This window comes from Ursus arctos, unplaced genomic scaffold (genome assembly GCF_023065955.2).
Source record: "Ursus arctos isolate Adak ecotype North America unplaced genomic scaffold, UrsArc2.0 scaffold_23, whole genome shotgun sequence".
Taxonomy (NCBI): domain Eukaryota; kingdom Metazoa; phylum Chordata; class Mammalia; order Carnivora; family Ursidae; genus Ursus; species Ursus arctos.
Genome location: NW_026622908.1, coordinates 33024918 through 33049207, shown reverse-complemented (window position 1 = coordinate 33049207; position 24290 = coordinate 33024918). Strand labels below are relative to the sequence as shown.

At 38.9% G+C, this 24290-nt stretch overlaps 1 protein-coding gene across 1 annotated transcript; it reads left to right on the top strand.

The window, feature by feature from the left end:
* Nucleotides 1-5169: 5169 nt before the first annotated feature.
* On the top strand, nt 5170-6093 carry LOC125282584 (olfactory receptor 4C45-like). Its single transcript, XM_048217674.1, has one exon. It carries the CDS (start codon nt 5173-5175, stop codon nt 6091-6093), a length of 921 nt encoding a protein of 306 aa, XP_048073631.1. The 5' UTR covers nt 5170-5172.
* Nucleotides 6094-24290: the final 18197 nt, after the last annotated feature.

Here is a 24290-nt window from a genome sequence, read left to right as displayed (position 1 = left end):
AAAGATTAAAGATTTGTAAACTGGAAACTACAAAATGTTTATGAAAGAAAGTAAAAACAAAAAAAGGCAAAAAAATGGAAAGACATTTTGTGTTTGTGGAATGTAAGACTCAGTGTCGACAAAAGTCCATACTACCCAGTGTGATATAGAGTCATTGCAATCCCCATTATAATCCTGATGGAATTTTTCACAGACATGGAAAAAACAATCCTAAAATTCATATGGAACCACAATAGACCCCAAATAGCCAGAACAAGAAAGAACAAACGTGGATGAATCACACTCCTGATTTCAAACTATATTATAAACTTACAGTAATTAAAATAGTAAAATACTGGCATAAAGACAGACATAGAGAAAAATGCAACAGAATGGAGAACCCACAAATAATCCCATGAATATACAGTAGTCAACTGATCTTTGACAAAGGTCCCAAAAATACACAAAAATAATACATGGTGGTAATGGTGCTGGGAAAACTGGATATGCATATGCAAAAGAATGAAACTGAACCCTTTCTTATACCCTCATAAAATATGTACTCAAAATGGACTTAAAATGGAAGCTCTGAAACTGTAAAATTCTAAGAAGAAAACATAGCAGAAAATCTTCATCACATTGGAATGGGCTATGATTTCTTGGATATGACACTAAAAGAACAGACAACAAAAGCAATGGGAATACATCAGACTAAAAATCTTCTGTACAACTAAGCAACAATTGACGAGTGAAAAGACAACCTATAGAATGGGAAAAAAATATTTGCAAACCATATGCGTAATATGGGGTTAGTATCCAAAATAGAGAAAGAACTAATACAACTCAATAGCAAAAATAGCCTAATTTAAAAATAGGCAAAAGACTCAAATAGACATTCCCACAAAGAAAATATACAAATAGGCAACAAGTAAATGAAAAGATGCTCCACGTTACTAATTATCAGGGAAATACAAATCAAAACCACAATGATATATCATTTCACATCTGTTAAAATGGCCAGTATCAAAAAGACAAGAAATGACAATTATTAGTAAGGATGTGGAGAAAGGGAACCCTTGTTCACTAAGGGTATGAATGTAAATTCGTACAGTCACTATAGAAAACAGAATGGAGGTTCCTCAAAAAATTAAAATAGAATACCATATGATCCAACAATCCCACATCTGGGTATTTATCCAACACTACTGAAATCAGGATCTCAAGGAATTCTTGGCTCTCGTATGCTCATTTCAGCATTGTTCCCAATAGCTAAGATGGGGAAACAGCCTCAACGTCCATCAGCAGATGCATATCTTTAAAACAAGAATGTAGTATATACAGACATGGAATACTTTTCAGCCTTAAAAAGGAGGGATATTTCATCATTTGTGACAACATGGATGAAACCTGAGGGCATTACTCTAACTAAAATAAGCCAGTGATACAAGCAGCACTGTGTAAATCCACTGATATGAAATATTTAAAAGAATACAAATCAGAGAACCAGAAAGCAAACAGTGTTTTCCAGAAGCTGGGGAAGGAGGAAATGAGCAGTGATTATTTAATGGATATGGATTTTTAAAATGGGAAGATAAAAATTTTTGGATATCATTGGTGGTGATGTTTGGATAAATGAAATATACTTAATGCCACCAAACTGTACATTTGAAAATGGTTAAAATGGCAAATTTTATATTAAGTGTATTTTACCACACTCTAAAATAAAGAGATGGGGCACCTGGGGGCCTCATTAAGTTAAGCATGAGACTCTTGATTTCAGCTCAGGTCATGATCTCAGGGTCATGAGAACAAGCCCTGGGTCAGGCTCCACAGTCAGCACCAAGTCTGCTTCAGATTTTCTCTCTCCCTCTCTCTCTGTCCTTCCCACTGCTCATGCTCTCTAAATAAATAATCTTTTTTTTTTTTAATGGGGGTGAGGAGGGACAAACTGTGAGTGAGCAAAATTGTTAACTGTAGAGGAGAGAGCTGAAGTAACTGCTTCCCTTTGTGATTCTAGATTTCAGAAGTGTTCAGTTTGGTTTTAAAGGTAAACATTGATTTTTTTCAAGGTAATCTTCTGCAGGGTATTAGCTAGCTCCCCAACACTCAGAAGCAGAGGGAGGGAAGTTTGTAGTGGAGCTTCCTTTCTATAGTGATTCTAACCTCTACCTCTGAATGTCTCTTTTATAATGGTTGGCTCACTATGATTTTATCAACGCCTACCATGTGAAGCACTGTTCTTTACTGTAAATCTCCACAATTCCTTCTGTGTGGGATAGAGAGAAAAGCTATATTCCCATGAACACACCATGAGCATCCTTCCTCTAGATACACACACCAAAGGAACTTGATAGATCTAGGACTCATAAATTACCCAAAAGGAACTTGATAGATCTAGGACTCATAAATTACCCAATCTTCAGTAGCTGAGAATTCTGCCCTCTGACTCTTCTTTCTCAGCCACTAATAAAAATGTCAGTCTCCCAGACAAACATGGCACATAACCGTGACAACTGGGATTTCCATTTCCAGGACAACCATATTAGTTAGAACAATCATGTTTTCAGAGAGAAATCCAATCTCTGAACTCGGACCTATGCCTAAAACCACCCCCTACCCTGTGCCAGGCTCCACAATGTCAAAATGAACAACAAAGCCCTATCAGGAAGCTTTCAAACTTCTCTTACCAAAATGTCACCCTAAACTATAGCCATAGACACGTTTCACCAAAGCCAACTGTATTTCTAAACCCAGCCTCCAGAGATGTTTGTGGGTGCCAGTGGGGAGTAAGCAAAAGACCGTGGCTGACGCTTCCAGCAAAGATTCCAACAGGAACAATTACTAATCCTCTGAGGACCTTAGAGGTCAACGCATTACCAAAGTGCAGGCGCTCTGTCAAAGTCTATTTAAATATTTTTCTAGACTCAATGAAGAAAGAATTACAGGATAGTTAAGTAAATGACAGCAGCAAAGCATGTACCAACAAGCTTATGATTTATATGGGAGACACCGCTTCCAAGCTTAGTGGGTTAAAAGGAGGGCTTAAATCAGGCATCACAAAAATTCTCTCGTCACTTCCCATGCACTTGGTAGGAAACATAAATTTGGCAGAACGAATATGAAAAACAATGTGCAAGCAAGTGGATCTGATGCACGTTTCATTTTATAGTCCCATACACCGGCTTTTTCTGAAGAATTTTCCCTTGTTCCCATTCTTTTTAATTTAGATTGAGGATACTTCTGAGGTCTGAAAAATGTATCTATTTTGAAGATGTCTTTACACTTTCATTGGAGGCCAAAGAAGGGAGTAGAAATTAAATCGTTGACCAACTGAAGTTTCCTAACTAAAACAGCTCATTTTCTGAGTAAGTTCAGACTGGTAATGGGAACCAAGATAAACTAAAATGACCAAGAAGACTGGGGGAGTTGTCTGAGAGAGAATTCCAGTGTCCCGCTTGTTATTCACAGACTGTATTTGCAGCTGTGCGGCTGTGCCTTCAGGGGAAGAAAACAATCACTGGGTAAAATCGAAAACCAGTGGAACCCACATCAACAAGATCCAGGTCAGTAATAACTAAATCTTTTTCCACAAATTTTAACAGATGAAATTATTGTACCCAAATTGTCTTCACCAAATAGTTTTTACACCTACATGCTGTGAATTGAAGGTAATCTTTTTGTCTAAAAATGAATTTGAACATGGTCACATAAAATATCCATACAAAACATGATCTGTAATGATGCCACACAAGATGCTGTGGACAACTACTGAGGTTACGTCTATAACATTGTGGTTCACGCGTATGCAGGAGTAGACTGCTTCAGTAGGGTTCTACATGGGATTGTTTGAAATTGTTTCCCCTTTTCATGACTTCCATGTGCCACAGTGAAGTCAGAATTTGTGGATTAAATCTACTAAGGATGATGAAGCACACAGTTGCCACCTAGAGCAGCCATGGATAGAGAAGAAAGGAATAAAGACACTGAGCCTTCTGGAAAACAAAATATCTTTCCTCACCTTTATGGAAGCTGAAAGGTCATGATGCTGACTTCTGTGTCCAGCAAGTTTTGAGGAAAAATATGTAGTTATGTTTTTTGGTAGGGATTGGGAAAGGAGAAAGAGAGGGGGAGATGGAATAAAATATCCTATGATCATGTGTAACATGTACTCACTATTGAAAATCCATGTACAGATCATTCAAAAAAAGAACATATTCTAGTATATATTCAATTTTCCACCAATAAGGACTGAAAACTTCACATTCATCTTCAATTATTAAACGTAACATCAAAGAAACCTCTGTATTATCTTAGATAAATTTCTTTCTCAACAATAGGAAATTCAAGGAAACTTCGTGACGCATTTCATTCCTTTTGAAAATTTTGACAATGAATATAAATCTATTCCAGAGCATTATTCTTTAAGTGATGATAGACCAACTGCACAGAAAATTCATTTGAGAAATACTGAGGACTTTTCAGGGAACTTTGTACCACTTCCATATCTGAATTCAAAGATGTAAGAGGGAGTATGTAATAGTCATGTTGAGCCAGGTACAACATCCAGGGTTGGAAGTGAATGCAGTTCGAAGATGTTATATAGATTATTCCTTGGTATTCTGAAGGGGAAACATTCCATCTACACCTCTGTGTCTCAGTGTGTATGTGCATTCATCTGACAAAAAGGAATCCCAGCTCAAAGAACACTTCTTGTATAGAAATAGTAAGGATGGCACTTAACTATCTGATATACAGTTGACTTTTTAAAGAATATTATGTTCCTATAGTATAAATATTCAGGCCAATGGGCAAATATACTACAAAATTATTGTTATTGATGAAATTTGTCCCAAACGCAGTGAAAGAAAGAAATCTATAAGGTTTTAGAGCCAGGGTTTGGATGTCAATCATAAGGCAACAGTCATAATAAAATGTTGTTTTTATTCTGGTGTTTGAGACATAACTGTCACTATTCAAATTATATGAATAAGATAATTTAACTTCTTTATATTCCTTTTTAAAAATATTTCCAAAATATTAGAGGTGAGTTGAAGGTATGTTTCCATCAATCCCAGAGGCCAGGACTAAAGAGAGATGGAAATTTTAGTGTTGAATTAAAAATACTACTCAGAAATTCTGTGATCTTTCCAGATGGAACATGTGCTTATAACCCAAGCTGACTCCAGGGAAAGGATGAGCAACGTCACAGAATTCATTCTGCTGGGCCTGACCCAGAACCCACAGCTGCAGAAATTCTTATCTGCTCTGTTTTTAATCACCTACTTGATCACACTGGCCGGTAACCTGCTCATCTCGGTCACCATCTTCATCAGCCCAGCCCTGGGTTCTCCCATGTACTTTTTTCTGTCCTACCTGTCGATTATAGATGTTTTCTACTCTTCTTCCATAGCACCCAAAATGATCTTTGACTTGATCTCTGACAAGAACACCATATCCTTCAATGGCTGCATGACTCAGCTCTTTGCTGAACATTTCTTTGCTGGAGCTGAGATCATCCTATTGGCTGTCATGGCCTATGACCGCTATGTAGCCATCTGTAAGCCTCTGCATTACATGACCATCATGAGCCCAACTGTCTGTGCTTTCTTGCTGGGAACGGCTGGGATTTTAGGCTTTCTTCATGGAGGGATCCAGGTTTTGTTCTTGGTCCAGTTGCCATTCTGTGGTCCCAATGTCATTGACCATTTTTTGTGTGATTTAATACCTCTCCTGGAACTAGCCTGTACAGATACTCACACTTTGGGGCCCCTGATAGCTGCCAACAGTGGGTCACTATGTCTGCTCATTTTCTCTATGCTGGTTGCTTCTTATGTTGTCATCCTGTGCTCTCTGAGGACCCATAGCTCTGAAGGGTGTCGCAAAGCACTGTCTACCTGTGCTTCTCATGTCACTGTTGTCATCTTATTCTTTGTACCTTGCTCATTCCTGTACCTGAGACCCATGTCCTCCTTCCATGCTGACAAAGCTGTGGCTGTGTTTTACACCACAGTAACTCCCATGTTGAACCCTTTAATCTACACCATCAGAAATGAAGAAGTGAAAACTGTCATGAAGAAACTCTGGGGGAAAATAATGAAAACTGGTGCTAAATGAATCTTGGGATTAGAGTATTTATAATAAAAATATCTAGTGATAATATAGATTTATTCCCCTTCTGAATTCATTAAACTTGGTACAGTCAATTATCCTGTCTGGATCAGTTTTCTTCAGGACCACATATGTTGTGGGCAGGGTCAACGTACCCCTAAGGTACAGTAGGCATGGTGCCTAGAGCCCAGAATAATTTTAGAGCCCAACTTGCAGTATACTCATCGTTATAACAAATCATTCGTAAAATATAATCATTATTATATTCCATGGAGAAGGACTCGTAAAGACAAAGGAGCAAGAGGCCACAAAAGTCATGATGTTGCCCTGATTGTGTGTATGAAAGAGTTCAGCAGCAATATTTCAAAACTCTTTATACCCAGTGCTACAGCTAGAATGTAGTTTTAATTTAAGAGAGAAGGGGCACCTGGGTGGCTCAGTTGGTTAAGTGTCTGACTTAGGCTCAGGTTATGATCTCAGGGTCCTGGGATCTACTCCCATGTCAGGGGTCCCACACAGCGAGGAATCTGTTTCTCCCTCTGCCCATCCCACTGCTTGTGCTCTCTCTCCATCTCATATAAATACATGAAAATATTTTTTAAAAAATAAATTAAGAGAGGATAAGTAAGTATAGAAGCAAAAAAGGATGGAACACTGGAGAGTCTTCAGGAAGGACTTTCATCCAAATATACTTTTTATTATCTTCCTATATTTAAGAGGTTAATAGATGTTCCCACACCACAGCAATGAAAAACTCTTTACTTGTCACAATTCCAAGAAGAGAACATTTCCACACAAAGGTACTTTTTAAAAATTACATCACCACCATTCCCTGTAGTATACAATTGTCTACATAAAGAACTGGAGGCAGAATTGGCTGATGCAAAAGAAATATAAGTGACCAAGTCTCTAGAGTTAAGGTAGAAAATATCTGTATGTTAAACTCATGTTTTAGACGTGGACAAAGGAAGACTCTGAACAGCTGGGGCAGGAAATGACCAGTGATGTAATAGCAAGCCTGTGTCACGAAACTGAACAATGACCATGGATATGGATTATAGAAAAAATTTCATAACATTTGCATAATGAAATTCTAGGAGAGATTCAGAAATACATGCTCTGAGTCAGAGATTAATTGCTTTGGATCAAATAGGCTTGATTTCTTATCTTATACCTGCATTAATTGGCCTTCTCAATATGAACATTTTGCTTCATCTCTCTACTGATTTTTTAATCTATAAAATGGAAATAGCATTACATACAATCTTAAGTTGTAAGAATTAAATGATTTAGATTGAAAAAATGAATCAGCTAAATATTAGTGAAATTGCTCACACATGGTTTCAACCTTCAGTGATGTCACCAGCACAAAAAGTATGCCATGGACAACAGGAGCCCAAGAACACTGCTACTAACCATGATCACAGGAGAACCAAACATCTGTGCCAGCCTCACTTCATGTCAAAATAAGTCATAAAAAAAAAAGCCAACTACGTATAAGTAGGGACAGCGTAGTGGTGAGTTACTATCTCAGCAAGGAAACTAATGCGACCTGTGAACAGATCTCTGGGCACTAAAAGCTAGCCCACCACCAACTCCCCAGTCTGGGATACAAATGCACTTAAACATCTCTGCAGTAACAAATGGGGGAGCTCATTGGAGCAACTGTGAGATGTCTGAGCAGAACTAATTTCAAAAGTTCCCACTAGTGATGGATCCCCATCTGGTGCTCTCCAAGGAGGAGAAGGGAGAGCCCAGTGCCAGAGACCACAGACCAATTTCTGTACAGAGCTTGGGATTCCTGAGGAAGAGCTCAGAAACTTGTCTTCAGAAGGTGATTTCACAACCAGGGATTCGAATATCATGTGATGCTGGCATTTCTCATGTTCTCAGGACTTTATATCAGGTTAGATCTCACTCTCTATGAAGGCCTTTTAAAGGTAAATATGTTGCCATAACAAACAAACCAACAGACTCTTAAATAAGAGAACAAAGTGGTGCTTGCCAGAAGTGCTTGTGTGCGGAAAGGTTAGGGGGTAAAGGGGATTAAAAGATTCAAACTTCATTATAAAATAAGTAAGCCAAGGGGATGAAAAGTACAACATAAGGAATATTATCAATAATGCTGTAACACTGTTGTATGGTGACAGATGGCTGACTACACTTATCTTGGTGAGCACTGAATAATACATAGAACTGTCATATCACTATGTTGTACATCTGAAACTAACGTAACACTGTATGTCATGTACACTTCAATAATAAATTCTAAAAAACAGATGTTTTGCCATAATTTCCTGAGTGACCATCTTCTAAATATATGCAAGCAATAGTATGTTTAAAATATCAAACTTATCTTTTAAAGATCTAGCTGTAGTTCCCAAGAAGATGGGGTGAAATATGATAATATTTAAAAAAAGATGATGAAGCTCATGATGCTGATGTTGACACAGCCAATGTTTCCCAAGCATATTCTGTGAACATAATCCTACCTACACACTCCTTCTTTATGCTTTAGAGGCAGTAACTTTGGTCCTTATTTCTTTCATTAATTTAAGTCTCAAACAGTGGAACATACCTCTCTTTAAAATGTCCTTTACAAAAAAAGCAATAAAAAAACTAACTAAACTGTTTTAATAAAAAAAGAAAAAGAAAAAAGAAAAAAAATGTCCTGTACATACCACCAGAGGAGAAAATTCAGAAATACTGGGCCATTAAAGCAAACCCAAGTTCACCTCCCTCAACATTTGCTTTCCTTGAACACATTCATACCACTTCCACAGTTGGTATATTCAAAGGAGCAAATCAAGCTCTGACCCCTCTGGAAGTCAGCAAGAATCCACCTCCAATCATATCAGTCAGATTAGCAAATTATCATATCCATTTGTGGCCACACAGAATGTCCTTATTCACATTCTATTTCCTATAGGATTCATTTGTAGTGTTTCTCAGGTCATCTGAAAAATGACCACATGGTAATATAGCCACAAAAACCCAAGCCAAACTATACCTGTAGTCATCTAGCCATAAGTGGAGTCATCAATACGTAATCTCACTTCTTTTCTCCAAATTACCCAGTTGAGAGTTCTCAGGTAGAGCCTGAAAATCAGCAGGAGGACAAGTCCCCTACTATGGAGAGAAGAAGTCACAGGATTTTTCTAGACTTAGTCTTTCATCAGTGACATATGAGAGATGGTAAGAGTACTATCTTTTGTTCCAAAGTGGTCCCTGGAAAATAGCATGAGTTCATTCTGCTCTTGAAACATGGTCCACTTAAAAGTACTTCTACCTGTTTCTATTCATTACTACCTTTGTCCCAAAACCTCTCTCGATCATCAGATTTCCTAAATCACCATACTATTTCTCCACAGGGCTGACTATAACAGAAGCTGTGTTAACACATCTTTGGGCACACACCCAGGCAGATATCCTAAACTCTGATAGGAAAAGATTCAAGGAGTGACCTTCCTACTTGGTAACTGGGCTACATTTGTAGTTTCCCTAAATTGGTTACATGAGAGGAAGTTATGATTCACCCTAAAGTATCTTAGGAATATATATCTTAAAATTTAATTACAAAGATATTGTGTCTTGGGCATCTTTATCAGTTTCCCTCAGTACACGTAAGTTTAAACACATAACGATGCTCACTGGGTCAGGCAACACAAGAAAAATGTTGTGAAATGGTGAAGACATGAAAATGTGGAATGCCATCATTGTTCATCTCCTCTTATCCTACTAACCCTAAAAATGCTTCTAGTGGAGACATCAACTGTAAAGATTTCACAAGTTTTCATATTTGAAAGGACTCACAAGAACCCACAATGCATAGTCACAAAATGCATTATTTAAAGACCAATGATACCGCGATACAAGAAACAGAGTACAGGCAAGACTGTAGGTCCAAGAGGTATCCAAACATTCCCCCACATACAATCAAGCTTCAGCTGCAGCTGAACAACTAAGACCAGCATGAGGTAAGTCTTGGCTTCAGGAAACCTCAAGGCAGAAGTTTGCAATGAGGTGATTATGTCCCTCTGGTTAAGCCAGCTACGCCAAATAAATGCCATCAGTCAAACAAAACAAAACAAACAAAACAATTCTTGAGTATTTGAGGACGTTGAAAAATACATTAAAAACCCCTACAGTCTTATCCTACTCAAGGGTCAAAGCCAGGCATAACCATAGATAAGAAGAAACTTTCCTGTTGTGTAGTAAATAACTCTTTCATACACAGTCCACCCTCTGACTCTTGGTGAAGACTAAATCACTCATAATTATTCCTTCTCCTGCATATTTGTACCATTTATAGAACAGGAAAAAGGAGACAACTTCCAAAGTGCTAACAAATTATATAAGAAAAAAAAAAAAGGACGTTGTTTAAAGAAGCATTTCAGTTAACCAAATATTTCATCACAAACTTGTTAAAAAGCATGGAAAAGTTAGAGAACTATTTTGTCTCCCCCCACTACTGAAATTCACATTTTATGAAAAGTAGCAATATGTTGACTTAAGGTAACAATTATTAATTGTTAACTCATTTTAGTTCCTCCTCTACCAATCAGATTTCATTGGATGAACATCATGGGAGATGTTAATTCAACTTCCTAATACATGTGATCGTCAATATCAGTATTATAGATTTTGTTGAAACCAAATTAATCTTACCAGTTACACCAGTATTAAACCAAATAACAGTTGCATTATTATTGAGTGACTGGCTCCCTTTCTAGCAGCAATTCCTTCTTCCTGTTGAATTAATTTTTATTCAGACCCTTCATTTGATATAACCCTGGGTTTCCCTCATCTTCCGGTCATCCAAGACCCCTGAGGCAGACTGCATTGGCAGTCCATTGACTACAAGCCTCAGAAAAGCCATGCTGTATCACTATAGTTACCATCCAGTTCTGGTACCACAAGTAACACCACTCTTAACTCAACAACATGGAGTGCATTTATATTTTCTCTTTATTTAATCAGCCTCTATGCAGCTACTTTCCATACAGACTGATGGCTCTTCACACTGGAGCCACCATCAATACATCAAACTGCTTGTTAGACATGCTCCAAAAACTGATCAGAGGGAAGGACCCATTCAGCTGTGAGGGTAACTCCTCAGAAGGATCTAATGCGGGGCTCAAAGGCAAGGCAGCCACTTGTTCATATGTGTATTGGGTTCTTTCATTCTTTAAATATTCCTTTAAAATAATCTTCTTTTGTAATCTGACCATACTTGGTTCCTTCTAAGTGCATCCCATCATCAGTTATATTTGTGCTCAGTTACTTGTAATTTTGAAATATTAAAAAGCTTTTGGATGCATTTATCAACGATAGTATTTTTCTATTGACTGATACATGGGTTTCTGCATTCAACATTTCTTCTGAATATAAATGGTTGTTTCACTAACGTCTTCAATACTTTATTTTCTCCTCATTTGTGTTCTTTCTTGATATTATAACAATCAAATATTTCAAGGATAAGAATAATGATCTGTGGGTTTGCTCATCTTTACTCTTTTTTCAAGAATTTGGAGTGTGGGGGCACCTAGGTGGCACAGCGTTTAAGCGTCTGCCTTCGGCTCAGGGCGTGATCCCGGCGTTCTGGGATCGAGGCCCACATCAGGCTCCTCCGCTATGAGCCTGCTTCTTCCTCTCCCACTCCCCCTGCTTGTGTTCCCTCTCTCGCTGGCTGTCTCTATCTCTGTCAAATAAATAAATAAAATCTTTAAAAAAAAAAAAAGAATTTGGAGTGTGAAGAAAGATATGTTTTACCTTTGAGATAAAACTTTGCTCTATGGAATAATGATATTATCAATACCCCTACACTATTTGTTATGTTTCCTATTTTTGTATGGGAGAAAGTTTAGACACAGTAAGACTAAAGTCTGTACACATCCTTCCATGGCTGCTAAGCAGTGAGAACACAATGAAGAAACAGACTATCTGGCTGTAAAGAACATACTCTGTCCAACAAATTAGGATGCTTTTGCTTCCTCACCTTTAAAGAACGAGCTTTCTAAATACATCCAGACAGTTTCTCCCAGTCTTCCTTAATCTGAGTTTTAAATGCAAAATACCCTTGGAAAATACACATGACAAAACTGTCCAAAAAGTGAATTCTAAAGCTTTAAGTAAATCTGCAGGATTTTGCATTTTGCAGCTGTTATTATATGGATATCTGCCTTAGCTAATAGGAACAAAAGTATCTAGCACAAAAGAGAGAGTTACTATTAATTGAGTAAGCAGACAGAAGACTACACATTCAAATTTGGAAGACAACCTTCAGACCAATTGCAAGGCAATGCAATAGGAAGAAGAATGCCATTCCAAGAGGAAGAACTCAAAGAAAAGGAGATTCAGATTTGACCCAGGACAAAAGTTCTCCAAAAGAAAGAGAGAAAATCCTGAAAGCATATCAATACCAAAAAAATCAACAAAGTAAAAAGGAAGACAGTAAGAAAGTAAAAGGGGAACAGAAGAACTACAAGACACACAGAAAACAAAATGGCAAGACTAAGTCTTTGCCCATAAATAATTATTTTTGTATGTAAATGGGTTAAACTCCCCAGTCAAAAGACATACAGTGAGTACACGGATTTCTTTAAATCCCACTCTATGTTGTCTGCAAAGACTCACTTAAGCTTTAAGAGGACACACTGTCTCAAAATGAAGTGATGAAAAAGATATTCCATGTGAATAGCAACTGAAGTCTGGCAGGGACTATACTTATGTCACACGAAATAGACTCTAAAACACAAACTGTCACAAATAAGGACTTTATATAATGATAAAAGGGTCAGTTTCCCAGGAAGATATAACACTCATAAATACTTATGCACCCAACATGAGAATATCTGAATATATCAAGCAAATATTAACAGATCTAAAGGCAGAAATAGACAACAACACAATAATAGTAAGAGACTTCAATACTCCACTGTCAGTGATGCATAGAACATATAGACAGAAAATCAGGAAGAACACAATGGATGTGAACAACACTGTTAACCAAACGGACCTAACAGACATATACTAAATATTCCATCCAATAAAAGGGGAATATACATTCTTCCCACGTGCATGTGGAAGATTTGGCAGGACAGATCATATGTTAGGTCACAAAAAAGTCTTGAAAAACTTAGGAAGATAAAAATCATACAAGGTATTTTTTCTAAACACAATGAAGTGAAACTAGAAAGCAATAGCAGAAGAAAAACTGGAAAATTCACAAATATGTGGAAATTAAACAACACGTTATTGTACAACCTATGGGTCAAAGAAGAAATCAAAAGGGGACTTAGAAATATTTCAAAACCAACAAAAATTTAAAACTGTACACCAAACCCTGGCGCATACAGCAAAAGGAATGCAAAGAGGGAAATTTATAACAATGAACACCTACATTTAAAAAGAAGATCTCAAATAAATAACCTAACAGAATCCCTCAAGAAATGAGAAAAAGAAGAACTAAGCCCAAGTTAGCAGAGGAAGGAATACTTAAGATTATACTAGAAATAAATGGAAAGTAGAAAAACAATAGAAAATGATCAATGCAACTGAGTAGTTTTTTTTTTTAAGTAAAACAAAATTGACAAACTAACTACACTGAGAAAAAATTCAAATGGAGGCAACTGGATGGCTCATTCGATAAGTGTCTGACTCAGGTTCAGCTCAGGTCATGATCTCAGTGTGATGAGATTGAGCCCCATGTCTGGCTCCACACTGGGCATGGAGCCTGTGTAAGATTTTCTCCCTTTCCCCCTCTCCCTCTGCTCCACCCTGCCACCACTCCTAACCTCTCTCTCTCTCTTAAAAAAAAAATTAAAATAAATACAATCAGAAATGAAAGAGCCGACATTAAAATTCATGCCACGGAAATAAAATGATTATAAGAGACTACTACAAATAATTATACATTTATAATTTGGAAAACCTAGAGAAGTACATAAATTCCTAGGATCATAATATATACCAAATCTGAACCAAGAAGAAATAGATAATCTAAACAGACAATAATGAACAAAGAAATTAAATCCATAATCAGAAACGTCCCAAGTGTGGGGCGCCTGGGTAGCGCAGTCGTTAAGCTTCTGCCTTCGGCTCAGGGTGTGATCCCGGCGTTGCAAGATCGAGTCCCACATCGGGCTCCTCCGCTGGGAGCCTGCTTCTTCCTCTCTCACTCCCCCTGCTTGTGTTCCCTCTCTCTCTGGCTGTCTCTCTGTCACATAAATAAATAAAATCTTAAAAAAAAAAAAAGAAAAGAAAAGAAAAGAAACGTCCCAAGAAAGAAAAGCCCAAGACCCAGGGCTTCACTGGTGAAATCTACAAACAACATTTAAGGAAGAATAAATGCCAATCCTTCTCAAACACTTCTAAAAATGTAAAAAGGAAAAAAACAGCTCTAAACTTGTTTTATAAGGCCAGAATTGTTCTCTTACCAAAGCCAAAGATACCACCATAAAAGAAATATGCAGGCCAATACCCCTGATTTACATAAAGGTAAAAATATTAAACAAACTACTAGTAAACTGAATTCAAAACCACATTAAAAGGATCATATACTATAACCAAGCAGGATTTAACCCTGGAATGCAACGATGATTTAACATGCAACAATCAATCAATAGCATACACCACATTAATGGAATGAAGGATGAAAATCATATGATCATGTGGAAAAAGCATCTGACAAAATTAAACCCCTTTCATTATTGAACTCTCAACAAACCAAGAATAAAAAGAAATTATCTCAATATAATAAAGGTCATATATGACAACCCCACAGGAAACATCATACTTAACAAGTGAACAACTTCTTTAATCAACAAGTGAATAACTAAAAGACTTTCCTCTAATGCTAGGAACAACAACAAAAAAAGATCCCCTCTCATGATTTCTATTCAACATGGTATTGAAAGTCTTACCCAGAGCAACTGGGCAAGAAAAAGAAATAAGGCATCCAAATTGCAAGGAAGAAGTAAACTTCTTTCTACTCAGGTGACTTGACCTTCTATGTAAGAAACCCTAAATATTCCATACACACACACACACACACACACACACAGGCACACTCAAAATATATTAGAACTAATCAATAAACTCAGTGAAATCAAAGGATATGAAATAAACATGCTAAAATCAGTTGCATTTCTTAAAACTAAGAATGAGTTATCCAAACAGAAAATTAAGAAAACAATTACATCTATAATAGTATCAAAAACAATAAAATACTGAAGAATAAACTTAACTCAAAAGGTTAAAGATTTGTAAACTGAAAACTACAAAACTTTTATGAAAGAAAATAAAAACAAAAAATGGCAAATAAATGGAAAGACATTCTGTGTTTGTGGAATGTAAGACTCAGTGTCAACAAAAGACCATACTACCCAGCAAGATATAGAGTCACTGCAATCCCCATTATAATCCTGATGGAATTTTTCACAGACATGGAAAAAACGATCCTAAAATTCATATGGAACCACAATAGACCCCAAATAGCCAGAGAAAGAACAAAGAAGAACAAAACTGGATACCTCACACTCCTGATTTCAAACTATATGACAAAGTTATTATACTTTAAACAGTATAATCCTGGCATAAAGACAGACATAGAGACCAATGCAAGAGATCAGGAAACCCACAAATATCCCATGAATATACAAGTAGTCCACTGATCTTTGACAAAGGTGCCAAAAATACACAAAAATAATACATGGTGCTAATGGTGCTGGGAAAACTGGATACCCACATGCAAAAGAATCAACTGAACCCTTATCTTACACCTTCATAAAAAAATCTACTCAAAATGAACTTAAAATGGAAGCCCTGAAACAGTAAAACTCTGAGAAGAAAAGATAGCAGAAAATCTTTGTCAGATTGGAATGGGCTATGATTTCTTGAACATGACACCAAAAGAACAGACAACAAAAGCAAAAATAGACAAATGGGAATACATCAGACTAAAAATCTTCTGTACAACTAAGGAACAATTAGCAGAGTAAAAAGACAACCTATAGCATGGGAATAATAATATTTGCAAACCATATGTGTAATACGGGGTTAGTATCCGAAACACAGAAAGAACTCATACAACTCAATAGCAAAGATAGGCCAGTGATGGGTGTTAAGGAGGGCACATATTGCATGGTGCACTGTGCGTTATATGCAAACAATGAATCATGGAACATTGCATCAAGACCTGGGGATGTACTGTATGGAGACTAATATAACAAAATAAAAATTATTTAAAAATAAATAAATAAAAACAAAATTGATCCTCCATAAAAAAAAATAAAATGGCAAAGATAGCCCAATTTAAAATTAGGCAAAAGACGGGAATAGACGTTCCCTCAAAGAAAATAAACAAACGGCCAACAATAAATGAAAAGTTGTTCCACGTTACTAATCATCAGGGAAATACAAATCAAAACCACAATGAGATATCATTTCACATCTGTTAAAATGGCCAGTATCAAAAAGACAAGAGATGACAAGTATTAGTAAGGATGTGCAAAAACGGATCCCTTGTTCACTGAGGGTAAGAATGTAAATTCATACAGTCACTATGGAAAACAGGATGGAGGTTCTTCAAAAAATTAAAAATAAAATACTGTGTGATCCAACAATCCCACATCTGGGTATTTATTCAACACTACTGAAATCAGGATCTCAAGGAATTCTTGGCCCTCCTATGCTTATTTCCACATTATTCCCAGTAGCTAAGATGGGGAAACAGCCTCAACGTCCATCAGCAGATGCATATCTTTAAAACAAGAATGTAATATATATATAGACATGGAATACTTTTCAGCCTTAAAAAGGAGGGATATCCTGTCCTTTCTGACAACATGAATGAAACCTGAGGGCATTACTCTAAGTCAAATAAGCCATGACAGAAGTAGAAACACTGCATAATTCCACCGATATGAAATATTTCAAATACTCCAACTCAGAGAACCAAAAAGCAAACAGTGTTTTCCAGAAGCTTGGGAAGGAAGAAATGAGCAGTCATATTTAAAGAATATGGATTTTTAGAATGGGAAGATGAAAATGTTTTGGAGATGGTTGGTGGTGATGTTGGGATAATAATGTAAATATATTTAATGCCACCAAACTGTACATTTCAAAATGGTTAAAATAGCAAATTATATATTAAGAGTATTTTACCACAATAAAATAAAGAGAGAGAGAGAGAGACAGGACACCTGGGCTACTCCCTCAGTTAAGCATCAGATGCTTGATTTCAGCTAAGGTCATGATCTCAGGGTCGTGAGAACCATTCCCTGTCAGGCTCCACACTTAGCATCAGGTCTGCTTCAGATTTTCTCTCTCCCTTTCCCTCTGCCCCTCCCACTGCTCATGCTCTCTAAATAAATAAATAAACTTTTTTAAAATTAGGGGTGGAGGGCGCCAAACTGTGAGTGAGCAAAATTGTTAACTGTACAGGAGAGAGCTCAAGGTATTCTCTGCTTCCCTTTCTGGTTCTAGATTTGGGGAGTATCACTTTGGTATTAAAGGTAATGGTGGCCCCGGGAGACCAAGGAGCTATGAAGACCCAGGATTTGCGGATATGTGTGTTCCTCAGAGGTGAATTTCTCTGCGTGCCTTTCAACACCTTCCATCCACAGAGAAGCCAACCTCTTCAAGTCAATACGTGTCATCTTTAAGGCTTGATTTAGAGGAGGAGTTAAGATGGCGGAGGAGTAGGGGACCCCTTTTTCAGCCGGTCCCCTGAGTCGAGCTGAATAGGTACCAGACCAGCCTAAATAACCACGGAATCAGCCTGAGACGCAGGATGATGCATCTGGATCTCTACAAATGAACATCTCCAGCGCTGAGTATTGAGGTACGAAGAGGGGAGCTGTAAACCGTGCACGGATATCGGAAGATAAAAGGAAGGGGGAGGGAGCCGCCGCATTTGGGCTCCGGGAAGCGGCAGCCACCTGCACGGGGGAGCGGGCGGACTCACGGAGGGCACAGCGAGAGAGCGGACTGAGACCGGTGAGCGGTGAACGCGCGCCACCAGGCATCTCCCGGAACTCCGGAATCACGGTGTGCTCACGGGATCCAGACTGAGACCGGGAACTCCCGGAGCGCGCGCACGCGGGGCGGCTGGCGGCTGGCGGGCCACCTGCACGGGGGAGTGGGCGGACTCGCGGTCGGCACCCGCGAAACAGCAGACTGAGACCCTGAACCGGGTGCGCGCGCCACCAGGCTTCTCCCGAAACTCCGGAATCGAGGTGTGCTCACCGGGCATAGACTGAGACCGGGAGACCCGGGAGCGCGCGGGGCGGCCGGTGGCTGGCGGCATTAGAAACACAAAGGACAGAGACGCGCCGGCCCTGGAAGTGAGGGCAGGGACGCCGAGTTGGTGCGCACATCCCGGGACGCCACAGGGTTGAGCAGCACCAACAGTAACAGAGTTAAAGTGGCCAGAACATCAGTGGAGAACGGGCCGCAATCCCTCTGTTCTGTGACAATGCAGCCTCTGCTGCTCTGACCCTCAGAAGAGGCATTGCCGGCCGCCAGGGAAAGCCGCCAGAGAACAAAAGCCTGGAAATACCGGCTCAGAGAGTGCCCGTCCCCATCCCCCCTCGCAGGGGACACGGAGACTCTACCCAAACAGGGTTGCCTGAGTATCGGCGCGGCAGGCCCCTCCCCCAGAAGGCAGGCTGAAAAATCAAGAAGCCCACAACCGGAGGCGCCTGGGTGGCGCCGTCATTGAGCGCCTGTCTTCAGCTTAGGGCGTGATCCCGGCGTTCCGGAAAGGAGTCCCTCATCGGGCTCCTCCGCTGGGAGCCTGCTTCTTCCTCTCTCACTCCCCTGCTTCTGTTTCGTTCTTGCTGACTGTCTCCCTCTCTCAGATAAGTAAATAAAGAAAATCTTTAAAGAAGAAGCCCACATCTCTAAGATCCCTATAAAACAAGGGGCACGGCCTGGGACCCAGTCAATAATTTTGGGCTCTGGAAACCCCGCAACCTCTCTTCATCAGAATGACAAGAAGGAGAAGCCCCCCCCAGCAAAGAAAAGACAGTGAGTCAGTGGCCTCTGCCACAGAAGTAACGGATATGGATGTAACCAAATTATCAGAAATGGAATTCAGAGTAACAATGGTCAAGATAATGAGTAGACTTGAAAAAAGTATTCAGGAAAATATTACTGAGAATATACAATCCCTAAGGGCGGAAATGAGAGCGAATTTGACAGAAATTAAAAATTCTATGAGCCAAATGCAGGCAAAACTAGAGGCTCTGACGGCCAGGGTCACGGAAGCGGAGGAAAGGGTTAGTGAATTGGAGGATGGGTTAATAGAGGAAAAAATAAAAATAGAAGATGGTCTTAAAAAAATCCACGCCCACGAATGTTGGCTACGGGAGATTACTGACTCAACGAAACGATCCAATGTTAGAATCATCGGCATCCCCGAGGGGGTGGAGAAAAACAGAGGTCTAGAAGAGATATTTGAACAAATTGTAGCTGAAAACTTCCCTAATCTAGCAAGGGAAACAAACATTCGTGTCCAAGAGGCAGAGAGGACCCCTCCCAAGCTCAACCATGACAGACCTACACCACGTCACGTCATAGTGCAATTCGCAAATATGAGATCCAAGGAAACAGTATTGAAAGCGGCCAGGGCAAAGAAATTTCTCACGTACCAAGGCAAAGGCATCAGAATTACATCAGACCTGTCTACACAGACCTGGAATGAGAGAAAGGGTTGGGGGAGCATTTTTAAAGCTCTTTCAGAGAAAAACATGCAGCCAAGGATCCTTTATCCAGCAAGGCTGTCATTCAGAATTGATGGAGAAATAAAGACATTTCAGAATCGACAGTCACTAGCCAATTTCGTAACCACGAAACCAGCCCTACAGGAGGTATTACGGGGGGTTCTATAAAAGTAAAAAGGCCCCAAGAGTGATACAAAACAGAAAGTCACAGCCAATACAAACAAAGACTTTACTGACAACATGGCAGAATTAAAAGCATATCTCTCAGTACTCAGCCTGAACATTAATGGTTTAAATTCTGGCTTCAAACGCCACAGGGTTGCAGATTGGATAAAAAGAAATGACCCATCCATTTGCGGTCTACAAGAGACTCATTTCGAACCCAAAGATGCATTCAGACTGAGAGTAAGGGGATGGAGTACCATCTTTCACGCAAATGGACCTCAAAAGAAAGCTGGGGTAGCAATTCTCATATCAGATAAATTGGATTTTAAACTACAGACTATAGTTAGAGATGCAGAAGGGCACTATATTATTCTTAAAGGAAGTATTCAACAAGTGGATATGACAATTATAAATATATATGCCCCCAACAGGGGAGCAGCAAGATACACAAGCCAACTCTTAACCAGAATAAAGAGACATATAGATAAAAATACATTAATAGTAGGGGACCTCAACACTCCACTATCAGAAATAGACAGAACACCCTGGCAAAAACTAAGCAAAGAATCAAAGGCTTTGAATGCCATACTCGACGAGTTGGACCTCTTAGATATATATAGAACACTACACCCCAGAACCAAAGAATACTCATTCTATTCTAATGCCCATGGAACATTTTCAAGAATAGACCATGTTCTGGGACACAAAACAGGTCTCAGCCGATACCAAAAGATTGAAATTATCCCCTGCATATTCTCAGACCACAACGCTCTGAAATTGGAACTCAACCACAAGGAAAAATTTGGAAGAAACTCAAACACTTGGAGACTAAGAACCATCCTGCTCAGGAATGACTCGATAAACCAGGAAATCAAAAATCAAATTAAACAATTTATGGAGACCAATGAGAATGAAAATACAACAGTCCAAAACCTATGGGATACTGCAAAGGCAGTCCTAAGGGGGAAATACATAGCCATCCAAGCCTCACTCAAAAGAATAGGAAAATCTAAAATGCAGTTTTTATATTCTCACCTCAAGAAGCTGGAACAGCAACAGAGGGACAGGCCTAATCCACGCACAAGGAAGCAGTTGACCAAAATTAAAGCTGAAATCAATCAAGCAGAAACCAGAAGTACAGTAGAGCAGATCAACAGGACTAGAAGCTGGTTCTTGGAGAGAATCAATAAAATTGACAGACCACTGGCAAGACTTATCCAAAAGAAAAGAGAAAGGACCCAGATTATTAAAATTATGAATGAAAAAGGAGAGGTCACGACGAACACCATTGAAATTGGAAGGATTATTAGAAATTTTTATCAACAGCTATATGCCAATAAACTAAGCAATCTGGAAGAGATGGAATCCTTCCTGGAAACCTATAAACTACCAAGATTGAAAAAGGAAGAAATTGATTTCTTAAACAGGCCAATTAATTATGAAGAAATTGAGTCAGTGATAAACAACCTTCCAAATAACAAAACTCCAGGCCCGGACGGTTTTCCTGGGGAATTCTACCAAACATTCAAAGAAGAAATAATACCTATTCTCCTAAAGCTATTTCAAAAAATAGAAACAGAAGGAAAGCTACCAAACTCATTCTATGAGGCCAATATTACCTTGATCCCCAACAAGGCAAAGACCCCCTCAAAAAGGAGAATTACAGACCGATTTCCCTAATGAATATGGACGCCAAAATCCTCAACAAGATACTTGCTAATAGAATCCAACAGTTCATTAAAAGGATTATCCACCACGATCAAGTGGGGTTCATACATGGGATGCAAGCGTGGTTCAATATTCGCAAATCAATCAGCGTGATACATCATATCAACAAGAAAAGACTCAAGAACCATATGATCCTCTCAATCGATGCCGAAAAAGCATTTGACAAAATACAGCATCCTTTCCTGATTAAAACCCTTCAGAGTGTAGGAATAGAAGGTACATTTCTCAATCTCATAAAAGCCATCTATGAAAAGCCTACTGCAAATATTATTCTCAATGGGGAAAAGCTGGAAGCCTTTCCCTTAAGATCAGGAACACGACAAGGATGCCCACTCTCGCCACTATTATTCAGCATAGTACTAGAAGTCCTTGCAACAGCAATCAGACAACTAAAAGGGATCAAAGGTATCCAAATCGGCAAAGAAGAAGTCAAAATGTCTCTCTTCGCAGACGACATGATACTCTATATGGAAAACCCAAAAGAAGCCACTCCCAAACTATTAGAAGTTATAGAGCAATTCAGTAACGTGGCGGGATACAAAATCAATGCTCAGAAATCAGTTGCATTTCTGTACACGAATAACGAGAACGAAGAAAGAGAAATCAGGGAATCCATCCCATTTACAATAGCACCAAAAACCATACGTTACCTTGGAATTAACTTAACCAGAGACGTAAAGGACCTTTATTCTAGAAACTATAAATCACTCTTAAAAGACATTGAGGAAGACATAAAAAGATGGAAAGATATTCCATGCTCATGGATCGGAAGAATTAACATAGTTAAAATGTCCATGCTACCCAGAGCAATCTACACTTTCAATGCTATCCCGATCAAAATACCGAGAATGTTTTTCAAAGAACTGGAACAAATAGTCCTTAAATTTGTATGGAACCAGAAAAGACCCCGAATCTCCAAGGAACTGTTGAAAAGGAAAAACAAAGCTGGGGGCATCACAATGCCGGATTTCGAGCTGTACTACAAAGCTGTGATCACAAAGACAGCATGGTACTGGCACAAAAACAGACACATAGACCAATGGAACAGAATAGAGAGCCCAGAAATGGACCCTCAGCTCTTTGGGCAACTAATATTTGATAAAGCAGGAAAAAACATCCAGTGGGAAAAAGACAGTCTCTTCAATAAATGGTGCTGGGAAAATTGGACAGCTACATGCAAAAGAATGAAACTTGACCACTATCTCACACCATACACAAAAATAAACTCCAAATGGATGAAAGACCTCGATGTGAGACAGGAATCCATCAAAATTCTAGAGGAGAACATAGGCAGCAACCTCTACGACATCGGCCAAAGCAACCTTTTTCATGACACATCCCCAAAGGCAAGAGAAACAAAAGATAAAATGAACTTATGGGACTTCATCAAGATAAAAACTTCTGCACAGCCAAGGAAACAATCAAAAAAAGTAAGAGGCAGCCCACGGAATGGGAGAATATATTTGCAAATGACACTACAGATAAAGGACTGGTATCCAAGATCTACAAAGAACTTCTCAAACTCAATACACGAGAAACAAATAAACAAATCAAAAAATGGGCAGAAGATATGAACAGACACTTTTCCAATGAAGACATACAAATGGCTAACAGACACATGAAAAAATGTTCAAAATCATTAGCCATCAAGGAAATTCAAATCAAAACCACACTGAGATACCACCTTACGCCAGTCAGAATGGCAAAAATAGACAAGGCAAGAAACAACAATTGTTGGAGAGGATGTGGAGAAAGGGGATCCCTCCTATATTGTTGGTGGGAATGCAAGTTGGTACAGCCACTCTGGAAAACCGTGTGGAGGTCCCTTAAAAAGTTAAAAATTGAGCTACCCTATGATCCAGCCATTGCACTACTGGGTGTTTACCCCAAAGATACAGACGTAGTGAAGAGAAGGGCCATATGCACCCCAATGTTCATAGCAGCAATGTCCACAATAGCTAAATCGTGGAAGGAGCCGAGATGCCCTGCAACAGATGACTGGATTAAGAAGTTGTGGTCCATATATACAATGGAATATTACTCAGCAATCAGAAAGAATGAGTTCTCAACATTTGCTACAACATGGACGGCACTGGAGGAGATAATGCTTAGTGAAATAAGTCAAGCAGAGAAAGACAAATATCATATGATTTCTCTCATCTATGGAACATAAGAACTAGAATGATCAGTAGGGAAGAAAGGGATAAAGAAAGGGGGGGTAATCAGAAGGGGGAATGAAACATGAGAGACTATGGACTATGAGAAACAAACTGAGGGCTACAGAGGGGAGGGGGGTGGGGGAATGGGATAGACCGGTGATGGGTAGTAAGGAGGGCACATATTGCATGGTGCACTGGGTGTTATACACAACTAATGAATCATCGAGCCTTACATCGAAAACCGGGGATGTACTGTATGGTGACTAACATAATATAATAAAAAATAATTATTAAAAAATAAAAAAAATAAAAAAAATAAAAAAAATAAAATAAAGGTAATGGTGATTTCTTTAAGGTGAATTTAGGCTGCATTTCAGCTGGCTCTTTGACATCTCGGAAGCTGAGGGAGAGAAGTTTGTAGTGG